Here is a 17,401-nt window from a genome sequence, read left to right on the forward strand (position 1 = left end):
TGGGCTCCAAATGATCAGGCCTATGCATCCCCTCTGACTCCCACGTCTTACCAACTTCCCTCCTCAATCACACCGTACAGGACACAAGCCTGCCGTCCGTTACTCCAACATACCAAGCCTTTTCCTGCCTCTGCTCCTGCTGTTCCCTGTGCCTGCAATGCCCTTCCAGGGCATCTTTGCTGAGCCAACTACTTCCCCCGCTAGTGGGCACTCAGTACCTATGGGTTCACTCCCTGGAGGAGGGCAGGATAAGGTGAGGGAGTGGTGGGACCCTCTATTTACCCAGAGACCTCATTTCTCCCTGGGCTGATGACCCCCATTTCCCTGGAAAGTTTGGAATAGAGAATCCCACTGCCTCATTTGGGAACTCCACTTCCCATCAGTGCCTGGGGGTTAAAGTGGCCAGGGCCTCTTTCCCCAACCTGCACACTAGGGTAGGAGACCGGGCTAAAGTAAACCCCGCATTGGAGCCTTGGGAAACTACAACTCCCAGGAGGCCTCGAGACTGGTTCTCCCGCGGACGGCGCCGGCAAGCTGCACGGCTTGCTGGGAATCGTAGTCCAAGGGTTGTGCGGGGAGAGGAACGCCACCTCCGAGGACAGCAGTGTTGCCATAGCGCTCTGGGAGAGGGGGCAGTGTGCTGGGAGCAGGCGAATGCCTGGGGCCCAGGGCAGAGCCAGGCCCAAGGCCCAAGATTCCCACACCACCAGGAGCACTCAATTAGGGGTTCGACCCTTTGAAGACACAGCATGTGGGAGGGAGGAAATGCAATTGGGCACCCCTGCGGGGGCAGGCTTCCAGTTCCGGGCTGGTCCTGGGACCTGTCCAAAGTCCTGGTTTCGCACACTCAAGTCTCCACTGCAGATTTGGGCATAAGTGACCCGGGGTCTCCCACCCTGCCAACCCACCCCCCTCAGGATCTCTGTGCCTTTGTTCTTTGGGGACGCCAAGCATATCCCAAGCTGGAGGGCCAAGGGGAACAGGCCTGGACCTGGGGCTCAGGGGTACCCCACCCCTCAAGCCTTCGCCCTCTAGGAAAGGAGTCCGCACACTTCAGAGGCTGATTCCCAGGACAGGAGACATAACGCGGGTTCCCAGAGCTATCCTTGCTTGGTGTAAAATGTCCTCCAGACGACCAGCCGCTGGTGGCTAAGAAACGGGCCAGATGGCCCCACAGTCCCCTACCCCCACCCACCGCTCCCATCCAGCCCCCGTCTGACACCAGCTACCTCTTGCCAAGCCCCGGGGACAGCCCAGCGGCAAGGCCTTCCGCCTTCTCTTTTCCGGGCTCATCCGCCCCATGTGCTCCCCGAGTAGATCCCCCCACAGCTCGATCAGCTCTCTAGTTTTCACACTCACGCGCCGGCCCAGCTCGCAACCCCATCAGCTACTATCTGCCGCCCCTCCCGGACCACGAGCCCGGTGAGAGCAACGAGGGAGGACCAGCACCTGCCCGGCTCCTGGCCGTCAAGTCGCGTCTGGAATGAATGCTAGGCCTCGCCCCAAAACCTCTGCCTGCCCGCACGCTCAATGCCATGCAATTCTAACTCCACACTGACTGCTGCCCCACTGAACGTCTCCCTTACTCCAGCCCCGCAGGCTCGGGGTGAAACCCGAAGGGACGGACGTGGGAAGCCCCCACTCGGCTGCAGCCTCTGCCAGCATCCGTCCCTCACGCACGGGGACAGCCCGCAGCAGAGACCGGTGGCTCCTGGCCCCGCTCATGCGTGGGCTGCCCGGGGGGCTACGCCCCACGCACCTCAGCCCTGTCAACCCTGAGAAAGGAGGGGTCCCAGGCCGCGAGCGGTTAAATAATTAATAAGATTACCAACAGTGTGTTAATTACAAATAACGAGAGAGGAGCTAGAGGTGGTGAATTTTCCAAACAGAGAACCAGGATTGGAGAACCAGGATCCGCAGCCCCGGGGCCCAGGGGTCCGGCCACCCGGGTGGGGCAGCTCCGTAATAAATAATGGGGTTGGGGGGCGGGGGGTCAGGGCTGCTCCTGCTTCTTCTTGACAGAAATCCGCTTCTTCCTTGCTGCCAGCATCTCATAGAAGGGGTCCACACTCACGGCTGCCCTGCAGAAGGGGAGGGTACCAGGGTGAGGGCCAAGGAGCCCAGGCCCCGGCCCCCTCCCTGCCCGAGGACCCCAGAGCCTGGGCTCACTGGATGGACTTGATCCACTCCTCCTTCTCCTCCTGGGTCGGGGCCGAGATCCGGTACACCATGTGGTTCCCCTCAACCACCCGGCCGTCCGCCTCCGTTTTACAGGCCTTGATGAGCTGCCCCTTGTTGTTGGGGATGTAAAGCTCAAAGCAGTTCTGGGGAGACACGAGAGCAGAGGAACGGCGGGTAGGAGCGGCCCTGGGACCAGAGGCGGCCCCCCACCGCGGCAGGCAGGGATACGGAGAGGGCCTTACCGGTTTTCGGGGGTCATCCACTTCTCGGATGCTCAGATTCTCCAGGGGGATAATTCCGCGGGGTTCCTTGTCCTTAAGGAACAAGTGGGACAGGACTCAGACTCCCCAGTTCTTGCCCAGCCCCTCCTCCAGAACCCCAGCAACGTCTGTGGTTCAAGCCACGGATTCGTGGTACTTTGTCACAGCAGTCCTAGTGCACTGATGCAGCCCTCCTCCCCCAGACCCAGGAGTCCCGGCCCCAGCCCCCTCCTCCCTCAGACCTGGGAGTCCAGACCCCCAACCACCTCCTCCCTCAGACCTGGAGTCCTGGCCCCCAGCCGCCTCCTCCCTCAGACCTGGGAGTCCTGACCCCCCAGCCGCCTCCTCCCTCAGACCCGGGAGTCCAGACCCCCAGCCACCTCCTCCCTCAGACCCGGGAGTCCAGACCCCCAGCCACCTCCTCCCTCAGACCCCGGCGTCCCGGCCCCAGCCCCCTCTTCCCTCAGACCCGGGAGTCTCTGCCCCCAGCCCCCTCCTCCCTCAGACCCAGATATCCTGGCCCCCAGGCCCTCAGACCCAGATGTCCCGGCCCTCAGGCCCTCCTCCCTCAGACCCCGGGCACCTGACACCCAGCCCCTCCTCCCAGTGCCCCAGAGCGAAGCCCAGCCCTGCCCTCACCGTGGTGTACTCAAAATAGTAGAGGCAGTTGTCTGTGAGGATAAACCAGCGCCGCTTCCACGTCTTCACCCGGCCCCCTGAAAGGGAAGGGGTGGGAGGGGGCCTGGGCTCAACAGGGGGACAGGGCCTCTGGGAGGACAGGGAGGGGACTGAGAGGCAGAGCGAGCGCAGGGAAGGCGGGGCTGGCGGGGCCTAGGACAAAGCAGTGTGTGGGAAGAGAGACAAGCAGGGACAGGAGGTTTTTGGGCCCCAGGAGCCCGCCCACCCCCAGCATGGGGTTGCATGCTTTCTAAGCCTGTCTGTCTGTCAGCCCGGTGGGGCCCCCCCCAGAGTCCAAGTCCCCAGCCCCCTCCTGTGGGCCCGAGGCCGGGGCAGCCCCCTCCCCTGATGTCAGGCCGGGCAGCAAGGACGGGCAGCGTACCTACCTCCTGGGGCAGACAGCGAGAAAGCAGGCAGGACCAGGCGAGGAGAGGGGAAGGCAGGAGAATGGGGTGCCCCCAGAAGCCGCAGGCAACAGAAACAGGGTGGGCAAGGGCAGGAAAGCACAGGGGGTGGGACAGACACGGAAACAGCAGAGAGGAACACGCAGAGATGGAGGAAGGGAGGGAGGGGGGAAGAGAAGGAAGAAAACCAGTTACATCGACATGACCCTCTCCCTCCTGGGGAGGCCGCAGATCAGTGCCCGGCTCCAGCCCGCCCCCCAGGACAGGTCCTCGGTCAGGAGGGCCCCCCACTGTCATGGGGAAGAGATCGTCCCAAAGGGAGAAGACAAAACCCCCGGTTGTTTGGTCCGAAGTGGCTGGGTGACCTCAGGACCACCTCTTGCCCTCTCTGGACCCCAGTCCTCAAACCCACTTGCGTCCACACCTTCCTGCTTCAAGGTGACCTGCTCTGGGGTTCCCCGTAGTCCCTGAAGGATCAGACCGTGACAGCAAGAATGGCTTTCATTAAGCATCTCTGCGACCACGGCCTCCAACCACCCTCTGCTACGCGTCAGCATTTGAAGGAGGAGGTGGCCCTCTCTCTGACCGCACGGAGTGGAAAGCTACACTCGGTCGGAGATGTGGGGCCAAGGCCGCCCCTGCCCGGGGACTGCTGCACAGTGACTGAGCCTCAGTGTCCTCTTCCGGGAAATGGGAAGCATCCCCGCAGATGGAAAGGTCTGCCGGCAAGCCCGCTTTCCTGCCCTCTCCCGGCTCGGGGCACCAGAGGCCTCTATGGAATCTAAGGGTCCCCCAACCCATCTGCCTCCCCTTGGAGCTGATGCAGGTATCTGTCCCCACCCCCACCCCCAGCCACCCACTGCCTCTCCGCTCCAAGGCCGCACCGAGCACTCCCATAGCACCTACCATTACGGCGCAGGGCCCCCAGCCAGCAGCTTGCAACCTCGGCTCTGCCCCGGAAGGCGGCCGGGGAGCTTTCAACAAGACTGACAGCCCATCCTGCCCCAGAAATCCTGGCTTTGTGAGTCTGTGGCTTGGCCGTCAAGGTTTTAAAAGCCCCCCGGTGAATCTCTCCCGTGAAGCCAGAGATGAGAACCCCTCCCAAACCTCAGATCACCCCCACGAAAGGGGCACCTGCTTGACCCCTGTTAACTTCTCCGGAATCTGCCGGCGCTCCGTGTTTCCGGGTGGATCGGCCCCACCCCACCCATTCCATTCCAGCCGGGGACTCTGAATTCATAAGCACAGAGCCTGGCATTTAGTCAGTGCTCCCTAACGCCTACCCTATGCCCACGGGTATTTATGGGGCCCCTCCTCTGTGCCCGTGCTCGGGCCCAGCACACAGGCCTAATCTTGTTTTCAGCCCCATTTTGCTGATGTGGCAACTTAAGGTTCAGAGAGATCAAATCATTTGCCTAAGATCATACAGCAGGTGCGCATGGCAGCCAAGTCCAGAGCCCGGGGCCCCCTAACTTCCCCCTGCAGAGGCAGCCAGCGGGGTCAGGAGGGGACGTACCCAGCTTAAGGAGCCAGCCCTCCCGATCCGGGTTGAAGAAGGTGTGGGTCAGGTCATTCCCATCATCCTCAGGAATCTTGAAGGGCTCATTTCGGATGCTGTCGTAGAGGTTCTGGGGGGCGAAGGTGCAGTCAGCAACTCCAGGTCCCAGGGACCCTCCCGGGGTGACCTGGCCATGGTGGGGGGGCTCCAACAGCCAGGGAGGCAATGGGACCACGGGAGGAGTGGCCCTGGGAGGAGGCAGAAGGGTGGAGGGAGCTCCGGGGAGCAGAGAGAGGAGGAGAGAAAGAAAAGATGCAGAGTTGCAGCGGCCTGCAAAGTTCTTGAGAGAGATGGACAGACGGAGAATCAGATGGACCGAGATCCCGAAAAAGCCAGAGGGCCAGAGAGAGACAGAAAAAAGAAACAGAGATGAAGACTGAGGTAGGCCCGGGAGCGAAGGAAGAGAAAAGAACCAGACAGGTTAGCATGACTGCACTCGCCAGCTCGGGCAGCGGGAGACACACAGGGAGGAGGGCCCAGGGCACGGGGAGGGACGGCGCTGGGCGGGCGGGGGGTGAGGGGGGGACTGTACGGAGGGGAAGAGGGGGCCTGACCCTGAGCAGCTCCTCGGGCAGGTCCCCACCCTCGTTGATGCCCCGGTTCATGGCCACGAAGCGCTCCAGCCCCGGCTTGTCCCGGACGTTGGGATTGTGAAGGCTGGTGTTCAGCATGATCACGGCGAAGGACAGCACGTAGCACGTGTCTGCATCAGACAGTCAGGGGGTGACGACACAGGGAGGTGGGCCCCTGGCCCCTCCTTCCCAGGCCCCAGGAGTCCGGGCCCCCACCTGTGGACTGGAAGACCCCGGGGTTGCACAGGCAGTATCGCTGGGCAAAGGCCTCCATCATCCGGTCAATCTTCTGGGCCTCTCCGGGGAGGCGAAAGCTCCAGAGAAACTGCCTGCGTTAGAGAGGAGCTGGGGGTGGGTGCCAGGACCGGAAGAACCCCCCTCCCCGCTCTCGGTCCGTGTGTCAGGAGCCAGCCGGTAACAGCCTCGTGGCCTCAGCAGTTGTCTCGGGTATGGATCGAAGCTGACCCACAAGCACTGGCCGTGGGACTTGGGGCGAATTTATACAGAAAAAAACCTTTCTTTCTTTCAAGTTTGCTAAACAAGTCTGCCAGGGGCTTCTTTTGCCACACAAAAGGAGGCTCTAGAGACAGCAATGCCAACATAGTGGCAAGCACAACCCAAAGAGAGAGAAAACTGACCTTCTGACACCATTTGAACACCTGGATACAGCTATGCCTGAAGCAGGCCCTACCACGGACTTCTGTGTTCCATGAGACAATCGAGTCCCTAGTTTTTCTTTCTGTTTTTATTCTGAGTAGGGTTCAGCAGTTGTAAAGAGAGCCCTGGCAGGTACATCCCTGCCCTTCCAACCCCATCCCTCTCACCTGAGGGCCTGCACCAGATTGAGGTCAGTAAATTCGTGCAGATCCACAAAGGCATGGAGCACTGCCAGGTTCAGCTCTTCCCTGAAGGGTGGACAGAGACAGAGTCATGCACAGGAAGGAGTCCGGGGAGGCTGGGGTGGGAGTGGACAGGAAGGGAACGCTGGGGGCAGAGTGGCTGCCTCTGGAGCCAGTGAAAATTTGAGCCTGGCGCCATCACAGGCCTGGCACCGGGACAGGAGGACTGAGAACACGCTCTTGGGAAGACCATCTGCTGCAAGGTCATCCCTGGTCTAGCTGAACCTTTGTCGTCAAGGGAAACCCAGCAAACGTGCTCTACCTGCTATCACCTCCCTGCTGACCCCCAAGTTCTGCAGACGTCCAGAAACGGCCCCCATCTACCCCAGGCAATCCCCCCGCAGCCCAGCTGTTCACAGAACAATCCCCACACCACCAGCTGTCCCCAGATGGTCCCTGGACATCTACAGAGGGCTACCACCTCCCCGCGATGTTCAGACAGTCCCCCACATACCCCAGATGTCCCCACAATCCCCAGACGACCAGATAGTCCTGATACAAGCCAGATGTCCAGAAAGTCCCACACACCCCAGATGTCCACACAATCCCTAAGCAACCCAGACATCCCAATGGTCTTGTGCACCTCACATGTTCAGATCACCCCCGATGTCCACAAATCCCTAGGTACCCCAAATGTCCACAGAAAATCCTCATGCGCCAGACGTCCATGGGTCCCCATGCTCCCTGACAATCCCCATACTCCCTAGCTGTCTATGTAGTTCCCATGCATGCCAGTTGTCTACACGATTCTCACACCCCCACAATGCTCACAGCTGTTCTCCGCTGTCTTCACACCTAAGTGGATGGGCCTCGACTTTCCAGGTGTCCACAGATTCCCATGCCCCCCCCCGATGATCAGACAGCCCCAAGTTCAGGCTTCCACAGACCCCTCCATCAGTCCATTTCCGTCACAATCCAGTCAGAAGGCTGGTCTATCAGGGCCTCTCCTCGGGAGAGGAAGCTGGCAGTAAGGGCAGGAGCTGGGCGCAGGGGACTATGGGAGCTAGGTGGGGTCTCACCTCTCCCCCAGGTAGTCCCCGATGGCTGTCTTGTTCAGGCCCTCGCCCTTGTACAGGAAGCGGGCGATCTCCTCGGGTGTGTTCTGCAGAAGTTCATTCTCCACCAAAAACTGGATCCCCTGGTGGGTGGGGGCCGGGTCTCAGCCCTGACAGCCAGAAAGCCCTGCCCCCCACCTCCCCAGGGACCTCAGCATCCACACCCACCCCCGCCCTCAACAGAACTGGCCAGGTTTTGTTTTCAGGCTTCACTCAGGTCCTTAAATACCGGCCCTCCCACCTCAGAGCCTTTGCACCTACTGTGCCCTCTGCCTTTGCCTGGTTAGTCAAGCACCAAGAGCAGGGTCCCGCAAGGAACAGGAGCCCAATGAGTTTGTTGAACGTCTGACAAACTGCAACTGCTTTGGCCCAGAAGAATAACATCTGAAACTGTTCGCAGACAGCAGTACATCGAGGGCTGTGAGGGCCAAGCCTCATGCCGGATGGGGTGTTCTCTGGCTCGCCCTGTGCCATGAAAGCTACATCTGACTCTGGAGTGGGGTATCCACGTCTTGGGGCTCGCCGAGGGCAAGGTAAGGTCAAGTCCTCTCTGGGGCTCCAGCGCTGCCTACAGCACAGGGGCAAGCCTGAGAGGGCCTCAGAGAATGGGAATGACCGAATGAACAAACATCTTTCTCCACCTGGTGAACACGGACTCGTCCTTCAAACTGGACCTGACTGTCCTCTCCTCAAGGAAGCCCTCCCTAACTTTACAAGGCTCCCACCGTGAGGGTCCACAGCCCTGGCAGCTCTCTGAAGTGGCCCTGGTCAAACCTCCTTTGCGCATGTCACCATCCGTGTTCCCTACCAGACTCGAGCTCCTCCTGAGCCCCTAGGTGGCCCCACAAGAGGGTCCAGAAACATGAACAGAAAGGGGAAGAGAGCCTCCCAGTCAGAGGACACAGCACGCGCAAAGGTCAGGAAGGCAGAATGCCTGGTGAGTGTTCAGAGAACAAATGGACAGCCTATATCTGAATGTGGGGATTAGGACCACATCTGTCCACCTTAAGTAGATCTTTAACTAGCACACTTCTGGAACCTAAAGGTGCCAGACCCCCCCCCCCCCACCCCCGGGCCTGAAAATCGGCCTGATGGATCCCAGCCCTATGGCCCAAGCACCTTCTTGGGATCCATGTTGAACTTCTTCCTGCCCATTGCCATCTTCCGGTTCCGTTGCAAGGTCTTACTGCAGGAGAGAGCAGGGGATGGAGGCTCAATGCCTGGGCATCCCTGGCCTGGTCCCATTACCCCCAAGTTCCCCACCCCAGCCCTCACCTGCCCTCATTGGCCTCCAGACCCTCCACCTCGCTCATGGCTTCACTGAGCTCCTCCCGAAGGCGCTGGATCTCCACCAGCAGCTCTTGCTTCCGCCGCCGGATGTTCTCCAGCTCCATCCGCTCCTCCGGAGTCAGGTCTGGGGGCTCTGAGGGTAGGGTCAGGGGTTGGAGGTCAGTTCTGGGGACTGGGAGCCTGGATTCCTGCAATCTGGGGGAGGACAGGGCTGGGGCGGGCAGGACTAGATTGCAGGGGAGGATGAGGATGAGGGTTGGGCCTCCACTGTCTGCTGGAAGAAGAGGCTGGGGGTCTAGATTCCTCAACCCAGGGGAGGAAGGCCTGCGGATGTGGACACTTAAGTCCTGGGGGCGGACAGGGAGGCTAGGGGTCAGGACTCCTGAGTTTGAGGGAAAAGGGGGCTGGGAGGCCAAACTGGTGGGCCCATTACTTGGAAGGGGGCTGAGGCCTTGGTTTTCTGCCTCCATTCCTGGCGAGGTAACTGGGAGCTTGGGTGTCGGGACTCCTGGGTCCGTGGAAAGTAACTACGGCTGGGAAAGCTGTGGACAGCTCGTAAGAGTTGGGGTTGGGGGCGGGGCATCGAAGGCCCCCGCCCCCGCCTTAGCGGGATCTCTGCAGCCCCCAAGATTTCTCCCCACCCAACCGCCCCAGAAGCCCCCCTCCCGGCTCCCAGCAGGCACTGGGCTCGCCCGGCCCTTCCAGCGGGAATGGTTCCGCCCCGGCCTCGCCTCCACCGCTCCATCGCGCCCCCTCCCGCCGCCACCGGAAACAGGCTCGGCCCAAACAATGGCCTGGAACGCCCTGCTCTCGGGCCCCGCCGGAAGCCCGTCCCGCGCCCCACAAAAGCTAGGCGACGACGGGGCCGAAAGGCTCCGCGCGGCGCGCGCCGGGAGGGATGTTCGCGGCGGAACGTTGGGGTCGAAACGCTCCATCCGCTCCCAGCCGGCCCCGCCCCTCCCTGACCTACCATAGACACCGTCCTCCATGGCGGCTAGGAAGGCCCGCGGGGAGTCCGGGGCGGTCCCGCCGGTCGGGCCTGGATCCGCGTTGGCCCGCGGGCTCGGATGAGCCCGCTCAAACGCCCCGGGAGCCACCGCCGCCTCCTCAGCGCCAGTCCTCAGCGCTGAAAAGACTCTCCCTTCGCCTCCCAACCGCCCCGCCAATAGGGACCGCCCCTCGTTCTGACACCGTCCAATCCACGGAGGGCCCTCTCGTCTGCTCCGCCCCCGACCCCGAAGGATCGTCCTCCAGGGCCAATAGGCACACAAGGAGCAGACGTAGCACTGTCCGGTCGGAGCTAGACGGCCTGTGGGGCCAATCGGAGTGCGGCCAGGGAGCCGGGCCCCGCCTCCGAAACAAAAGATGACATTTGGCTGGTGTGCCCGCCAATGAGAAGGCTCGGAAAGGAGTTGCATGGAGGTGGGACAATGCGCGAGCAGAGAGGATTGCGCCTGCGCAAGGGCACTGGGAGGATGCTAGTCCAATCCAGCCCCGCCTCTAGTAATAGGTTGCTGGGGAGCGGTACTTTGTTAGTCTCGTTGCCAGGGGGCGGTGCCACAACTGTCTGCTGTTTCCGGGAGCCACACCTCCTTGGCTGGCCAAGCAGGCTTTTGACCGCAGCGGTTGCCAGGCAACTGGGAACGGCTTTGGCCCGTCTTTTGGCCTCTGTCCTTCCGGTTCTGGCCCCTCTGATCTCCAGATCCTTTCCTTAACCCCTCTCAGGACTTTCCCGTCCACTTCAGCCTCTTGAGAGTCAAGGAGTGGTGAAACAAAAGACTTACTCTTTCTACGCTATTGGGGGTCTGTCATGGAGAATGGGACGTTAGGGGAAGGCCAAATATAGTGAAGGCTCCGCCTCCCTGGCGCCTTCTGCCTCTCAGGCCCCTCCCCCTCTCCCTCAAGCCCCTCCCCCTATAACAACTCCCACCTCTCTGGTTCCTTCCTTCCTCGCTCTCAAAGTCCCTTCCCTCCTCTGTGACTCCCCTCACTTCAGGTCCCCGCTCTTCTTAAACTCCTCCCTCCTCTCGGAGTCTCCCCACCCCGCTCCGCCCCAGCCTCTGATTTCCATTCCTTGCAGAAAAAGCAAGTGCCGGCCGCTGGCCCGGATGGAGTACCTGGGCATCCCTGTCATGGGCGGGTCCCTAACTGGGTCTCAGGTGGTGTCTGGGCCTTGTCCTCATTTCCCGTCCCTGGGCCAGGCAGGTGGGGGACAGACTCAGGGCCAGGACCTGGTTAAGCTGACAGATTAGACACGGAGCCTCTTAATCCCCTCCCTGACCTTTATGAGCGGCCCAGGCCTTGTCCTTCCCAGTGGGAAGCTAGGCTGTACCAGCTTTGGCCCACTCTCTTTCCTTCCAAACAGAACCCTCTTCCTGTCCCTTCACCCCCAACTTAACATCCTTCTCCATGTGTTTCCATTATCCCCGTCCCTACCCCCAGACACCTGCACTGGGAGAACTAGCTAATTAATCCCATCCGGTTATTAAGTCGGGATTTTGAAGGATAAAGGGAGGTGGGGAAGCCAGATGCAGGGACCTGGGTTGTTGCCGCACTGGGGCAAGCTAATGGGCAATGTCAGTGCCTGCCCGCAGTCCTGGGACACAGGTGGGAATGTGTCCTCCTCCCTGACACTGGTTCCTTCTGCAGTTGGCTCCCAGCCTGCTGGGCACTTAGACAGCAGTATGGCGGGGGTTGGAGGACAGGCGTGACAAACCATGCCCCAGAAGCACACTCACAGACACATCACCCAGGGCTCCCACTGATTTAATCTGGGGCACAATTCTCCCCCTGAACACATACTTTCAGCTGGCATTCAGAGCTACGTTTTCCTTCCCCTGCCCCCTAAGCTGGACCAGTGGTGGTGGTGGTGGGGGGGGATTCTGGCCCTTAGCCACAGCCCACACTACCCCTTGCCTGCCGTGTTGTTCACACATCCAAGTTCATAGCTGGCCTCCGAGAGTCTCTCCCGTCCCAGTTGCCCCTGGAAGGCCATGCGTTCCAGGACCAGGGAGAGCTGGGAAATCTATAGGACCCTCACCCCCACCCCCAGCTGTCCTCTTCAGTGAAGTGAGGAATCATCCTAGTGGCAAGGTCCTTGGAGAACTTCAAGTTTCCAGTGCCCCATTTTTACAGATGGGGAAATTGAGGGAAGAAGGAGGGGAATGATTTGCCCAAAACCACGCAGTAAATTGCGGCAGAGTTGGGATTTAGAGCAAAGCTTCCTGGATCCTCGTAAAGGACTCTATTCCAATTAGCTCAAGCTCAGTTTCTAATCCTTTTGTATGAACCACAGGAAAATATAGATAGATATCTGTATTTATATTATATATATATAATACACATATGTGAAACATCTTTAAGAAAGAGACACACATTGCTAGGTGTAGGATTCCAGAGCATCGTAGACTCATCAGCCTTGGGCCTCTTCTTCCCTTGCCCAACAACCAGCCCTGTTATCCACAGGGTCTTGCCTGGGCCCTCCCTTTCTAGGTCAGCCCAGAAATGCTGCCGATCAAGTCCCAAGTCCACCTCCCTAGAACTGCGAAGTTCTAGGAGCTGATTAGACCTTCCAGGTTTTAATAATGGACAACCCTTGATCCCTGGAGCCTTGATTCCTTTTGGCATTACAGAACCACAAAGAATCATTGAGATTCTCAACTCCACTGGGCAAACTGGAACCGGCAAATCTCAGCCATCTAGCATCGCCACTCCTTCCTTGACTCTGTGATCAATCTAGAGCCACAGAATCCTGATTCCTTTGGACATTCTAGAATGGCACTTAAAAAAAAAAAACAAACCCCATGGATCATAAGGAAGTATTGATTATCCCTTTGGTTTGATGTTCTACAGCCAGTGGTCTGGAGTTATCTAATATCAAGAACTCCCAAGCTGTCACTGTCGCCCTTCCAGACCCTCAGACACTCTTTCGTTTTGTGCATTCTAGAAACATGACTATTTCATTTCCTCAGTAGCTCAACATTCTAGCTTCAACGTGTTCTAGAACCACCAGTGCTTGCCTCTGTGGTCAATCTAGATTCACAGAATCTTAACTCTTGAGTCTTCTGGAACCACAGGGTCTTTTCTTGACCTGTAGTCAACAATCTTTGTCATTGGTTAATAAAGATAGTCTTGAATTCTTGGGGCATTCCATAACCCTCCCTCCTTACATGGTCTAGAAAAAAATGATTTGCTACTTGGTTAGCTGAGTCGAGAAGCAACAGTCCCTTGAATCTTAGGTCAATCCAGACCTGCAAACTCTTAATCTCTGTTGCCGTCCCTGGAGACAGTATATTACCACTGATTCCTGACCCTGCTCGACAAACCAACCCAGCCACATTAGAGGAATCTAGAACCACCAGTCCTTGCCTCTTGGGTGGTCCAGAATTCTGGATCCCTCAGCTCTGGGGAGACTCCGGAATCAGGCTGATAAAGGGGTCTTGGGAGGGAGCATGGACCGCAGAGGAATTAAGATCCAGTATGTCTGTGGTGGGTCCACTAGGCATGGCAGAACTTCACCAGCTAATAATTTACCCAGCAGGTCTGTCAGGCTTGGGAAACACCTGCCCCCATCCCAGGAGAGGGCCCTAACTCTCCATCTTGCTATCTCTGGGAAGGGGGTACAAATAGGGAGACACCAGCTGGGCATCACGGGGGCAGGGTCAGTGCCAGGGTTGGTGTGAGTACTTGGGGGCTGGCAATCCCATCTTCTGCCTCCACCCCATCCCCCTCCTTGGCCTCCTCTTCCTCCTCTTCCTCCTGGCAGCAGCTCAGTGCAAGTTCATTCTCATAACAAAATGCAGCCAGAGAGCCAGGGAAACTAGATTTGGGGCTGTGGGAAGCCCGCTCTGCCTGTTCATCCAACTCCTTGGCGCTGCAGACCGGTGTCCCTGGGACCTCGTAAGTGCGGTGGAAGTGGCGATAGTCAACCTCGTACTGGGAGCCACGCTGGAAGAGGACCGGCTCAAAACGATGGCCCCAGAGCAGCTCACCAGGGAGGTAGGAGGAGCGACACTGTGTGGTCATGGCCGTGGCCTCCACCATGCCTTCGAGAATGACCACCAGCTCAAAGTCAGCCCGGGCCAGCTCGGCACGTCCTAGTTCATACAGAGGACTGGCAGAGTCGATCTCGTGCACGATGGTGATGGGAGACACAAGGAAGATTCGATCGGTGCCACCATCAAAGCCCACGTCCACATCCTGATGATCCAGTGGTATGTACTCACCCTCCGGGGTCACACGAGGCTGCAGCAAGAGGAGAGGGGCCAAAGACAGCCGGCAGGGAGCATAGAGATGAATGGAGACAGAGATGACGAGATAAAGGAACGGAGATGCCAAGGAAGGGGAGAGCAGAAACAGGCAGGGGTGGTGGGGTGAGAATATGGACCCAGAGAGAGGGGAATGAGGCCCAGAGAGAGGAGCATGGAGGTCCAGAGAAAGGGGGGGACAGAACCAGAGATAAAGAGTGAGGGACAGAGACTCAAAGAGTTTGGGGATAGAAACGCAAGAGAGAAAAAGAGAGGGGACAGAGGGGCAGAATGATATTGGTATCGAGTCACAGAAATCAGCAAAGCAGAGACGAAGTTAAAGAGACAACAGAGGTAGGAGTAATGTCCAAGCAGCAATTGGAGAAGGAGGAGAGGGACAGAAAAATAATTTTCAATATATGGCCATTGAGCTATAAATAAGGATGACAACCTAGGTCCCACACTCCGTATTCTACCACAGCCTCAGGCTAGCCCCTGGCTTATCTATCCCCCAACCCAACTAGAAGCCCCTCTGTCCCATTGTGTGTGTGTGTGTGTGTGTGTGTGTGTGTGTGTGTGTGTGAGCTTGTCTGTATGTGTGAGTGTATGTGTGTATGTGTGTGTGGGAGGGGACAATGCAGTCCCCAGGCCAGGTATTGGTAGTTTCCCCCCACCTTCCCCCATTGGTTCCATGCCCAACCTCCCAACCATGTCAGCGCCCCACAGACTTCTGGGAGAGAGAGTATCTCTCCCACTCATGAATCCAGGAGCCCCCAGATGCTGCTGGGAGTTGTAGTTCTCACCACCATTCCGTCCTCCCTCTCACCAAAGTCCAACCTCACCCCAGGGTTCTTAAGTGTCTTTACTTGGGCCAGGACAACTACTGCCCTAGAATTTGGGCAGTTTGAGCACAATTCTAGAGAAATACTAGGGCGCCTCCCTCAGGGCACCAGAGGGAGCTGCTACCCCGGGCGCCAATGGGGGTCGTAGCTGGTTTGGTTTTTGTTTGTTTGTTTGGGCGGTAAGGCACAATTCAAGGGTGTTTTCCAGCCCTGTACTCCCCTGAGCAGGAGGCTGGTGGGGCCAACTGGGCCACTGACACGGGGAATGAAGTCTCCCGCAAATGCTGCGGGGCCCCGTGCCCAGAGGCCACGGAGAATTGCGTTCCACAGCTCTTCTGCAGATGTGACCTGCACCCCATCCTTGGGCCTACATCTCCCACAACCTCATAGGGGCCTGGCCTCAAGTCACAGGCCACTCTCGGTACCGCTGTGTGGGCTGGTAACTGAAAACCCGAGCCACGGTTTACACCACCCACAAACTCCATCATCGGCTCAGACCATCCCTTCGGAATACTTTCCCTGCCCACAGAGGCTTCTGGGAATTGTAGTTTAGAGCCTTTACACGACAGACGCGGCCTTCTCAGGTCTAGATATCCCACAACCCCACTGGGGGCCCATCCTCAAGCCACAGGAACCTCTTTATGTCTCAAGATCTGTTTCAAGCCAAGGTCTCCAGTTAGCACTGGTCACAGACCTCTCTCTCGGGTTTCCATCTCCTACAACTGATCCAGGAAGGAGCCTCAGTCCACAAAAGGGGGGGGGGGGGCGACAGGATTCCTGCCCGCGAGACTGCTGGGAATTGTAGTCCACGCACCTGCCAGGCCAACCACACACCCCAACCTCAGGCCTACATCTCCCACCATTCCCCCCGCGACAGGTCCCTCCCTCCCGCCCCGGCCTGGCCCTTGCAGCCCGGCGGCCCGCACCTGCAGCAGCTGGGCCCGCACGTGGGCCTCGACCAGGTGGCTGCGGCGCAGGTTCCCGACGCGCCACATGAGGCAGAGGCGGCGGTCGCGCAGCGCCACGACGGCGTTCTCGCTGAACACGAGCGTCTCGTTGCGCTTCTTGGGCTTGGCCATCTTGGCCATGACGGCGCCCACGACGAAGGCGTCGAGCACGCAGCCGGCGATGCACTGCAGCACCACGGCGGCCACGGCGGCCGGGCACTCCTCGGTGACGCTGCGCACGCCGTAGCCGATGGACGTCTGCGTCTCCAGCGCGAAGAGGAAGGCGGCCAGGAAGCTGGCCACGTGCGAGAAGCAGGGCGCGGGCGGCGGCGGGGCGGCCAGGTCGCCGTGCAGCGAGGCGATGAGCCAGAAGGCCAGGCCGAAGACCAGCCAGGAGGCGAGGAAGGAGCAGGAGAAGAGCAGGCACATCCAGCGCCAGCGCACGTCCACGCACGTGGTGAACAGGTCGCTCAGGTAGCGCGCGCCCTGGCCGCCCAGGTTCACGAAGCGCACGTTGCAGTGCCCGTCCTTCTTGACGAAGCGCCCGCGGCGCCGCCCCGCCGGCGACGGCGCCCACCCGTTGCGGCACAGCCCCGGCCCGGCCTCCTCCTCATCGCCGGCGCGGCCCTCCCCTGGCTCCAGGGCGCCGCTAAGGCGGCGCAGGGCCCAGGCCAGGCCCATTGGGCGGGGGCACCCCCTCCACTTGGCCTAGTGGGGGGGCGGGCGCCCCGAACCTGCGGAGACGAGAGACGGGCAGCAACGTCAGGGGTGCCAGGAATGGTGGGCTCCTCAGCCAGGCGTGTTCCCTGGGCCGCGGTGGCCTCATCTGGCCAATGGGCGGCATATCACTCACCCTGGAAGTGGGAACAGTACAGCATCGAGGACCATGACATTATAGGAGATGCTTGGGTAGCAACGAAGTCATGGCCGTGATAATATTATAGCAAGCAGCGCAGTAATTAGAGCAGACATCTGCCCAGCGCCAGACACCGTTCTGAGCACTTTACAGGGATTTACATATTGGAGCCCAACACCGTTATTATATCCCCATCTTATAGATGAGAAAACGGAGGCACAAAACGTTTAACTTGCCCAAGGTCAGAGTTGAGTAAACTAGGATTTGAGTGTCACCAATCCAGAGTCCATAGAGTGGTGACTGTTTCTCAACTTGGAATCCGCATGGAGAGATGAACCCAGGCCATCTATGGCTCGAAAACAGGCTCAGAAAGCAGAAGCAACAAAGGAAAAATGGTGGATGAATTGAACTTCATCAAAATTAAAGACTTTTGAAGGGCACCTGGCTGGCTCAGTCCCTGGAGCGTGGGACTCTCCATCTTGGGGTTGTGAGTTCAAGCCGCATATGGGGTATAGAGATTGCTTAAAAATAAAATCTTTAAAAGAAAAAAACTTTTGGGCTTCAAAGGACACTATCAAGAAAGTGAAAAAACAACCCACCAGTGGGAGAAATT

General features: G+C 59.0%; 2 protein-coding genes across 3 annotated transcripts; both read right to left on the bottom strand.

Annotated features, from left to right (window-relative positions):
* Positions 1–1,808: 1,808 nt before the first annotated feature.
* Positions 1,809–10,070, bottom strand: CYTH2 (cytohesin 2). 2 transcript variants are annotated; one of them, XM_032388686.1, is made up of 12 exons: positions 9,868–10,070; positions 8,883–9,030; positions 8,727–8,793; positions 7,572–7,690; positions 6,478–6,558; positions 5,870–5,982; positions 5,636–5,784; positions 5,040–5,151; positions 3,081–3,157; positions 2,424–2,495; positions 2,170–2,324; positions 1,809–2,081 (listed from the first exon to the last, which is right to left on the bottom strand). In XM_032388686.1, the coding sequence occupies exons 1-12, from the start codon at positions 9,884–9,886 to the stop codon at positions 1,994–1,996; spliced, it is 1,200 nt and encodes a 399-aa protein (XP_032244577.1). In that variant the 5' UTR covers positions 9,887–10,070; the 3' UTR covers positions 1,809–1,993. The 2 variants fall into 2 exon arrangements, with proteins under 2 accessions (XP_032244577.1, XP_032244576.1); XM_032388685.1 differs by lacking the exon at positions 9,868–10,070 and adding an exon at positions 9,331–9,492.
* A 2,141-nt stretch (positions 10,071–12,211) lies between these two features.
* On the bottom strand, positions 12,212–17,194 carry KCNJ14 (potassium inwardly rectifying channel subfamily J member 14). Its single transcript, XM_032388277.1, has 2 exons — positions 15,912–17,194; positions 12,212–14,141 (listed from the first exon to the last, which is right to left on the bottom strand). Exons 1-2 carry the CDS (start codon positions 16,611–16,613, stop codon positions 13,545–13,547), a joined length of 1,299 nt encoding a protein of 432 aa, XP_032244168.1. The 5' UTR covers positions 16,614–17,194; the 3' UTR covers positions 12,212–13,544.
* Positions 17,195–17,401: the final 207 nt, after the last annotated feature.

Source organism: Phoca vitulina, unplaced genomic scaffold, assembly GCF_004348235.1.
Source record: "Phoca vitulina isolate PV1807 unplaced genomic scaffold, GSC_HSeal_1.0 scaffold52, whole genome shotgun sequence".
Classification (NCBI taxonomy): domain Eukaryota; kingdom Metazoa; phylum Chordata; class Mammalia; order Carnivora; family Phocidae; genus Phoca; species Phoca vitulina.